Raw genomic sequence first — 9328 nt, 5'->3', positions numbered from 1 at the left:
AGGACCTGTGACTCCCTCAGCTCCTCTCTCCCCACCACCTACTCTAAACTCCAGCTCACTGGCTTCCCTTTTCCAGCCTCTCATTCCTACATAACCCTGTCATTTTGGCCATGCTCTCTCTTTATCTTCCTCTCTTGGTTCTCCTCTCTCACTCTCCTCTGCTCTTTATTCTCCCAAGTTCAGGTTTAGTCTACTCTTTGCTCTCCCCACTGTGAACTCTTCCAGATGCCTCTGGCCATGCTGTTCCTCATATCTTCAATAAAACCTTCCCCTCAAACCTACCTGAAAATGCTCAGGTCTTCACTTCATTCACTGACCAAACAAAAACTATGGCTCAGGCCTCATAATTAATTCACTGCCCATTTCTCTTGCCTGGTTATACTTAAGCTTGACAAGATAGGAGGGGCCATTGTGACATGGGATGACATGTAGGAAGAACCAGCCTGCCTCCATCTTATGCTTAAAAGCCATTTTATAGTAAAGACAAAATAGGTTCATTTCTGTTTATGATTAAACCTCTGTTTTCATGTATTGGGCTATGCTCCCCTGCAAGCCTAGCTACAAATGGTCTGTACTGTCTGTTCCAGCAATGGCAATCAGGTCTTTGTTTCCAAACGTTGTTTGTAACCATCTTGTAACCCTATCTTTGTTTCACAAGGTTACATGACCACCTATTTACCACCTTTTGACTCCCTGTTGCTAATGACTGCCTTGAAACATCCCCATTTTCAGCCATGTCACTCTTTCAGGAGCCTGTATTGGACTATTGTGTCATTTATGTTCTGCTCCTGTAACCACACATTTTTCACCTGTCAAGTTCACCATTTAGAAACTCCTTACCCTGAACTTTATAAAAATTTTGTCTCTCTCACCTCCCATGCTGTCCTGTCAAAACCTACCTCAGGGGAGGCAGTTCATGTAACAAATAAAAAAGCGTGCTTTCATTGATTAATTTGGTCATGAAGATTTGGGTCAGTGATGTTTCTCTCCCAGTCTTTGGATTAACATGTACTGAAAATAAGATAATTAAAACTGCTAAACACAAAGTAATTTCAATATTAAAAGTATTTACATATTTCAGAAATAGTGAAATAAAATCTGAAATAGAATGGATTGAAACAAAGGGGGCACTAAATGAACTATGAATAAAATACAGAGAAATGTTATTTACTGAATGATGTGATTGTATACAGGTTTATGATGTCAGTACAAACCAATATAAACACTTATTTATTTTAAAATAAGGCATAGTCTCACAAGTATCCGTAAGTACAGTCCTCTATAACAGTTTTATCTCTGATGTCAGCAAAGATTGTGAGTTGATTTTGATAACTTCATAAGTTCAAAAAATGAAGCTGTAATTGTAGATAACATGTTACAGATCTCTCGTGATTAAGTTGACACACTCTCTAAACAAACTGTTAAACTCCTGGACACTGTAAAGTGTAGTTGTTGGGTTTGCTACAAATCCACTTCCTATGTATGTAGTTCCTTCCACTGCTGATCCCACTGTCAGTCAGGTAGGCATGTTCTCCTTTTCCTCGGGTGGGAAACCTAAAACAAAAAAACAAGCAAAATTTCTGCAGAGTCGACCACTGCATTCCCCCAGCAATGATATCTCACTCGTGTCCACTGCTTGTTTATAGCACGAATCACAGAAAGGCAGAGGCCATGAGGAATCACCAGCGCTAGTGTTACACCTAGTGACTTTTTCATTCTCAGGGTTCCATTTGGTGACCACACCTTTCTCACTCATCCATGTGTAACCATGTACTGTGTGTACAAAGCATTTGACTGCTGCTCTCTGCCATGTTCACATGAACTTCATTCAGCCATGGGTAGCATCACAAGGGTGGTTTTCAATTCTATCTTGAAGAATTTCTCACATGTATGAAGCTGGGAGAAAATGCATTTAGTAAATTCTAAAGGTCTTTACTGATGGATATTCACTGTTCCAGAGAAATGGGTCTGTTCAAAATGGCTACGCTCACATCCAGGTGTTGTCCTGGGTGCTCTTTGATGATGAGAATTTAGAGAAGGTCCCCAATACCCATGGAATCCCTGCTTCTGTGACAGGAGCAGCTATGCACACAGCTGTCTGACAAGTCCTGTCCAGCAGTTCTGCAGTGGCTTCCTGGGGTTTCAGAACCCTTAGTGGCCATCAGCAGTTTGGTCTGCATTCTACAAGGGCAGTTATCAGCAAGGAGAGATTTCTAAGTGCTGAGAGCAGACAGCATCTACCCCAGATGCCATCACCAGGCTAAAGATTTAGAGTGAAACACTAGGTGACTCTGACAGATGTAAATTTACCAGATTGTCGATACTGGGGACTCCATGTAACACACAACCAGACCCAAGGCACACCTCCAGCCTAAGGGTTTCTCCCTTTCCAGTTCAGTTCTCTTCACATTACTCAGCCTTTCACCTTTCACAACCACAACTCACACAATCACAGCACATAAACACAGTAGGAGGAAAAGCATTCTGAACACATACAAGTTGTTATATTCAGTGTTGTCTGTCCACATCCAAGGCTGCTCTGATGACTCTCTGTGCAGGCCTATCCAGGCAGCAAAATCCCCCTTGCATCTATTCAGGAAATTCTGTCAAAAACACAGAAAGCAAATGCGTGTGTCTCTCAGTTTCACACAAAAGTCTCTGCCCTACAGCCTTCTCTCAAGATGGCAGCAGCTTTGAACTGAGGGTCATCAACTTTGGAGCCTAAATAACCCTCAGTTCTCAATGGATGCATTTTACAGCCATAATCCATAGAACACTGACAGCCACCCTTCCTTCTGTGGCTGAGAAAGTCCCTTGTTAAGTCTGTATTTACAGTTACTAGCAGTTGTCACCTTAAGTTTGCATCACCTGCTGGCTCAAAGACTTCAATAACAACCATGCTTCTCAAAAGCATGTTTGGCCTTGCACGTTGTCTATGAGCACTACAGGAGAAAATATCTTTGGAATGTCTCAGGAATACAGCCAGATGTGTTACCATCACAATGGCACATGCTAATATGTACCCCAAGTTCCCCAATGCCTAGGGTGGGAACCTTCCTCATGTTTCAGGTTTAAGCTGTCTTTCTCAAGGCAATACATATTCCACAGGAACAAACAACAAACCAACTCCCGATCCTTTCTTACCAGCTCCTCCAGGCTGTCAAAGTGAGTAAGATGGGCCCCCAGCTCCATGCAGGAAGTCTGGCTGGATGTCCAGTCACTTGTGTGTTCAGAAAAATAAAAACATTTACTTCCAAATGCAATCCAGTCTCTTGGGCAGGTAACATAGCCAGCTTCAGGGCTCGCAATAGCCATATTTTCTTTTCTCACTAGAATATACACAGTGCAAATACACATCATTAATAATTATTTCTGTGTCGCATCTCTTTGGCTAAGCATTCACTCTCCACTGTGAGCTGTGTGTTTGACTGTAGCTTTCATTACTGATCACTAAGAGACTCCTCCTAGCATGGTGGTCTCCCACCAAGAACCTTCATTTGGGGTCTCTAAGGAAATGCTTCTCTTGTTTGTATATTGAGTTTGCGGACAGAATCTCTCTATGTCTTCTTGCCTGGCCTGGATCTCACTCTGTGGTCTATACTTGTCTGGATTTTATAGTAATCCTCCTGAGAGTGCCTCCTGAGTGCAGAGACTGAAGACACCATACCCCGAACAAAATCATAGTCATTACTCCATGAGGACTTTTCCTGATTGCTGGAATCCTACAGGTTCCTTTCCTATGATCCTGCTTCACATCCTGCTTTTGTAATGACCCAATGAAGAGAACTTCTCACCTCTCTGAATTTAACTATGGAGACATACCAGCATGCAAAACATGGCATGGTCTAATCATTTCTTGATACCAGAACTTTGATCAAGACCTTCCTGTTATCATATACCCACATTAAATTCACATGAATATATGCTGGCTCTCGTTAGAGGCTGTCAGAATGGCAATTATCAAGAAAGCTCACAGCAGATGTCAGAACTCTGCAGAAATTGGGAGACTTATTTATTGCTGGTGGGATTATAAACTGATACACCCAGTATGGAGGCTCCTTTAAAAAGTTAAAACAGACCTTTTGTGACTCAGATATGCCACTCCTGGGCACATGTGAGAGAACACTACATCATAGCACAGAGACCTGCACATCCATGTCTACTGCTGCCCCATGTACAATAGCAGCAAAAGGGACCTGACCTAGATGTCCAACGGATAATGAAAATGTGGTACATGTGTAACACAGAAAGTTATTCAGGCATAAAGAAATTGAAACTTGTAGAAAAGTGTGGGATCTACAAAGTATAATATTAAATAAGGACACACAAACTCAGCGAGAAATAGACCTCACATACTCCCTCATATGCTTGTCCCAGCCTGGGACGCACAGTGTGAACAGCTGTGAGTGTGGGAAGGAAGGACAGGATGTAGCAAGAGCCCAAAGTAATAAAAAAAAAAAGTTATAAACAGCATTGCTTTTCTAGTTTCAACTTTGCTGTTATTTCTTCTAATTTGTGGCTGATAAGTGTATTAAAATGTAAATACAGTGAAAGTCTAAAACCATAACCAAAGCTCCATGGCTTCAGAATGGCTTTTTTAACTGGTGGAAGTTCGGTGAGATGCACAGGGTTTGAGACTTGGACAGTGTTGGAGTGGCTATGCTAATGGAGCAGTGTGATGTGGTCATTTGTGAGTCTATCACAGTAGAGTGATATTGTGTGTGTGTGTGTGTGTCTGTGTAAGAAGTTCTGAATGCAGGACTGCTTAGAAAAATACCATTTTTCTTTCATACCTTTACCTTTTTCTTCCTTTAACAGGTAAGAATAGACTATATGGCTCTTTGGAAGGGCTATTAGGACTACAAATAAATGATTTGATAAGAAATATTAAATACTAGAAATGATTATCACACACTTATTTTTAGTGGAGGACAATTGGTTGTGATTGTTTCCAGTTCTTATACACACTAAATTCAGGCTTTAATGAAAGGAACAAATGCAACAGGCCCTGAGGGTGACTGTTACATAGAGTCACATGACAGTTTAGATTATGCATACTAAGTCTTGTGGGCAAAAGTTTGTCCATGTTTAGACTGTGTATTATTCATTGGCATAGTTAAAGTTGATTTTATACAACAATATCATGAATTCTTATTCTAGCTACTGCAGAGAAGCTGTATAGACTTAACACATGATTCTGTTTAGTCTAAACTAAAAGCTCAGGAAAAGCATATTTTGGAACATTCTACTTTAAATTTTCAGACCATAGGTGAAGATATTAACTAAAACCATGGATCATGGGGTGGTGAAGTGCTCTGTACCTTCTCCAACTTTATTAATCTTCACTGCCCTCACTGCCCCTAGCTGCAGCAGCTCCCTTGAGGCTCCTACTTGGGTTTTTTCTCCTTGTCCCCTTCCTTGAATTGTTCCCCCAGGATGACATATCTCCTGCATCTCTCTAGAGGGATGCTTCTTCCCAGGGATGCTGAGCCTGGCCTCCTGTGCACACCACAGCCTGAGCTGTTCCTTCACTGTTTCTTCCTGCTAGACCCTAAGTTCCCAGAGAATAGGAACTTCCAGTGTGGTTTCTCTCTGCCCTTCACACAGTGCCTGGCTCACAGTGCTCAGTAAGTGTAACTGACAGTGTGGATGTGGACAGAATGCTGCAGGATCTGGACAATGTCACTCACATGATGATGACAGAGCCACAGAAAGTGCAATCAGAGCTCCAGTGAGGACGATGATCACTGCACAGCAGCAGTAAAGCCTAGCAGGAGACACGGGGGAGATGATTCTGAGACATTGTCCTTGTTGCTCTTTATCTGTAAAATAGAAATATAAGAATGCCTACTTCGAGAATTACATAAGGAAAATAAAAGAATATTAGAACAAAAACACACTTTACACTTGCCACAGCTACCTGAAAAAATGCCTTTTCTTTAAAGAAGACCATGGTCCATAAAAATGGCCAAGGTGGAAATAAGAATAGAGATGTCAGAAACACAACTTGACCCAGAGTCTTCTAGTTACTGAACTAAGAGTAATCTACTGCCTAACCTTGAGGATCCTATGAATCTACGATCTCACTCGCATGCAAGGATGGACCGTACATCCCATGCCATGTGGGTAGATGAGCAAATGTCCAATCCACGAGGGTGGAGGGGACAAAATTCACATGGGAAGAAACTGGCTGCAACCTTTCTAGGGGCAAAATTGACATCCATAGTCCAGAAGCCAAGACTGACTGCCCAGTGCTGTGTGTGATGACAGCTGTGGGAAGCAGTGTCTTCAGTGTACAAGATTGGCTCTGGAGATGGTGTCTTTGTTGCTGGAGCAGAGCTAGGATATGGCAGGGTAGTCTGTTGGGACATTGGTCAGCCTGTTTTTGAGAAAAGAATCATTTGTCTTTTGCTGTCACCTGCAGTGGGCAACGGCAGCTTGGGAGGGAGAACTGCTTCGTTTCAGTATGAAAAGGGAGTTCATTATTGATGTCTCCTTTTGCTTAGGAAACCCCTTTCTCTCCAGAGTAAGGTGTTCCATGTGTTATGCTGCAGATGTATTTGAAACCAGTGTATATGTAAAGATGATTAGGGAAATGGTTTCGGTTATTGGGATAATTAATCGCTCCAATAAGAGTTACAAAAAAGGTAAAAAAAAAAAAAAAAGAAACTGAAAGTCACCTTCCCCTTTGTTAGAGGTGAGATTTGTCAAGGATAGAAACTGAGAAGAATGAAATTTCACGCACTGTAGACCCATGAATTCAGCCTCTGGAAAAACAGGCTGATGATCAAGAAAACTTTGTCCCTGCACCCAAACTAGGCCACAGTTCCTTGGTCGTGTAGCTTACAGATTTAATCACAGGCCCCAGTATGCACCTCGAAGAAACACACTTGTGAAATGAAACTAAATGATGCTATTGTGTGTAGGGGAAAACCGAAGGTTAGCTGACCGCTCCTTTCAAGTTTCTCTAGAGTTGTTGCGGTGCACTCTGTGGATGCAGGAATGGACTAAAGTGCCCATGGTCCACAATCCCAGGGACACACTGCTCTGCCCACACACCCCACTGACACCTTTCTGCCCAGGTCTCTTCTGTCTCAGGTAAGTCTTTTCCTGAAGAGGGAAGCCAATCCCCAGAAGTGCCCTCAGACTTGTGCCCAGAGTCCCAGCACATCACCCCTAGCCCGGGGTTCTCACCTTTCATCTCCTGCAGTTTCACTTTGATGGACAGGCCGCTCAAGTCCTCAGACATGAGTACCTTAGCTCCTGGTTCCACGATTTCCCCATTCACCGGGCTCTCAGGGTAAACTCGCTCAGGTCTTGGCCGACCACTCCAGACCCCTGTGAAGCAAGAGACCACGCCTTCCCCGGCGCAATGAGCCTTCAAGCTCCCGGGTTTAACTCGCCCAGCTCTCCGCTAACCCCAGCCCTGGTCGGAGAAAGAGACCGCGTCTCCCCCGGCACCAAGTGAATCCAGCCGCTTGGGCGCGCAGGATAAAATCACCCAGGTCTCGGCCAACCCCAGCCTTGGGCGGAGCAAGAGACTATGACTGCCTTGGCACATCTTGAGTCCAGCCACTAGGACTCTCAACCCAGGTCACGGCTGCCACTGCCGCCCTGGGCGGAGCAAGAGACCACGCCTCCCCCGGCACATCGTGAGTCCAGCCGCTCTGGCGCTCTGGATAATCTCGCCCAGCTCTTGGCCGGCCACTCCAGTAGTGTGTGGCAAGAGACCACGCCTTCCCCGACACAAGGTGCGGTCAGGCTCCCGGGATAAACTCGCCCAGCTCTCCGCCGACGCCAGCCCTGGGCGGAACAAGAGACCACGCCTGCCTTGGCACCATGTGAATCCAGCCTCTTGGGCGCGCAGGATAAAATCACCCAGGTCTCTGCCTACCACTCCAGCCCGGGGCGGAGCAAGAGACCACTCCTCCCCGGGCACATCCTTAGTCCAGCAGCTAGGACTCTCAGCCCAAGTCTCCGCCGGACACTTTAGCCCTAGGCAGAGCAAGAGACAACGCCTCCCCCGGCGCGATGAGAGTCCAGCCACTTGGGCTCTCAGCCCAGGTCTATGCTGGCCACTGCAGCCCTACGTGGAGCACGAGACCACGCCTCCCCCGGCACAACGTGAGTCTAGCCAATTTGCAACCTCAACCCGCTTCTCTCCACCTGCCAAAGGGCATCAATCATCTGACCCTCTGCATTGTGCCACCACCCACAGCCCGGGTCCATAAAGGATGGCCGTGGTGGAAAGAAGAATAGAGATGCCAGAAACACAACTTGACCCAGGGTCCTTAGTTACTGAACTAAGAGTAATCTACTGCCTAACCTTGAGGATCCCATGAATCTACGATCTCACTCGCATGCAAGGATGGACGGTACATCCCATGCCATGTGGGTAGATGAGCAAATGTCCAATCCACGACGGTGGAGGAGACAAAATTCGCATGGGAAGAAACTGGCTGCAACCTTTCTAGGGGCAAAATTGACATCCATAGTCCAGAAGCCAAGACTGACTGCCCAGTGCTGTGTGTGATGACAGCTGTGGGAAGCAGTGTCTTCAGTGTACTAGATTGGCTCTGGAGATGGTGTCTTTGTTGCTGGAGCAGAGCTAGGATATGGCAGGGTAGTCTGTTGGGACATTGGTCAGCCTGTTTTTGAGAAAAGAATCACTTGTCTTTTGCTGTCACCTGCAGTGGGCAATGGCTGCTTGGGAAGGAGAACTGCTTCGTTTCTGTACGAAGAGGGAGTTCATTATTGATGTCTCCTTTTGCTCAGGAAACCCCTTTCTCTCCAGAGTAAGGTGTTCCCTGTGTTACGCTGCTGATGTAGTTTAAACCAGTGTATATGTAAAGGTGATTAGGGAAATGGTTTAGGTTATTGGGATAATTGCTCCAATACGTGATACAAAAAGGAACTAAAAAGTCACCTTCCCCTTTGTTAGAGGTGAGATTTCTCAAGGAGAGAAACTGAGAAGAATGAACTTTCAAGCACTTTAGACCCATGATTTCTGCCTCTGGAATGACAGGCTGATCACCAAGAAAACTTTGTCCCTGCACCCAAACTAGGCCACAGTTCCTTGGTCATGTAGCTTACAGAATTAATCACAGGCCCCAGTATCCACCTTGAAGAAACACACTTGTGAAATGAAATTAAAGGACGCTATTGTGTGTCAAGGAAAACTGAAGGTTATCTGACCGCTCCTTTCAAGTTTCTCTAGAGTTTTTGCGGTTTACTTTGTGGATGCAGGAATGGACTAAAGTGCCCATGGTCCACAATCCCAGGGACACACTGCTCTGCCCACAAACCCCACTGACACCTTTCTGCCCAG

General features: G+C 44.9%; 1 protein-coding gene across 1 annotated transcript; it reads right to left on the bottom strand.

Moving 5' to 3' along the window:
• LOC126495496 (C-type lectin domain family 2 member E-like) lies at positions 1 to 7532 on the bottom strand. The gene is made up of 5 exons (XM_050133080.1): positions 7195 to 7532; positions 5691 to 5822; positions 3145 to 3329; positions 2497 to 2603; positions 1 to 1554 (listed from the first exon to the last, which is right to left on the bottom strand). The coding sequence occupies exons 1-5, from the start codon at positions 7247 to 7249 to the stop codon at positions 1422 to 1424; spliced, it is 612 nt and encodes a 203-aa protein (XP_049989037.1). The 5' UTR covers positions 7250 to 7532; the 3' UTR covers positions 1 to 1421.
• Between the last annotated feature and the right edge of the window lie 1796 nt (positions 7533 to 9328).

Source organism: Alexandromys fortis, unplaced genomic scaffold (assembly GCF_014885135.2).
Source record: "Alexandromys fortis isolate MF-2015 unplaced genomic scaffold, M_Fortis_MF-2015_v1.1 scaffold_471, whole genome shotgun sequence".
In the NCBI taxonomy this organism is placed as follows: Eukaryota; Metazoa; Chordata; class Mammalia; order Rodentia; family Cricetidae; genus Alexandromys; species Alexandromys fortis.
This window is presented reverse-complemented; position numbering and strand designations above follow the sequence as displayed.

Bases quoted from the DNA above. Each gene is read 5' to 3' on its own strand.
- LOC126495496 (XM_050133080.1), bottom strand. From the start codon at position 7,249: ATGTCTGAGGACTTGAGCGGCCTGTCCATCAAAGTGAAACTGCAGGAG. The intron at 3,330-5,690 runs GTGAGTGACATT...TGTATATTCTAG, and splicing joins TGTGGCTCTGTCATCATCAT to TGAGAAAAGAAAATATGGCT. The intron at 2,604-3,144 runs GTAAGAAAGGAT...TGTTTTTGACAG, and splicing joins TTGACAGCCTGGAGGAGCTG to AATTTCCTGAATAGATGCAA.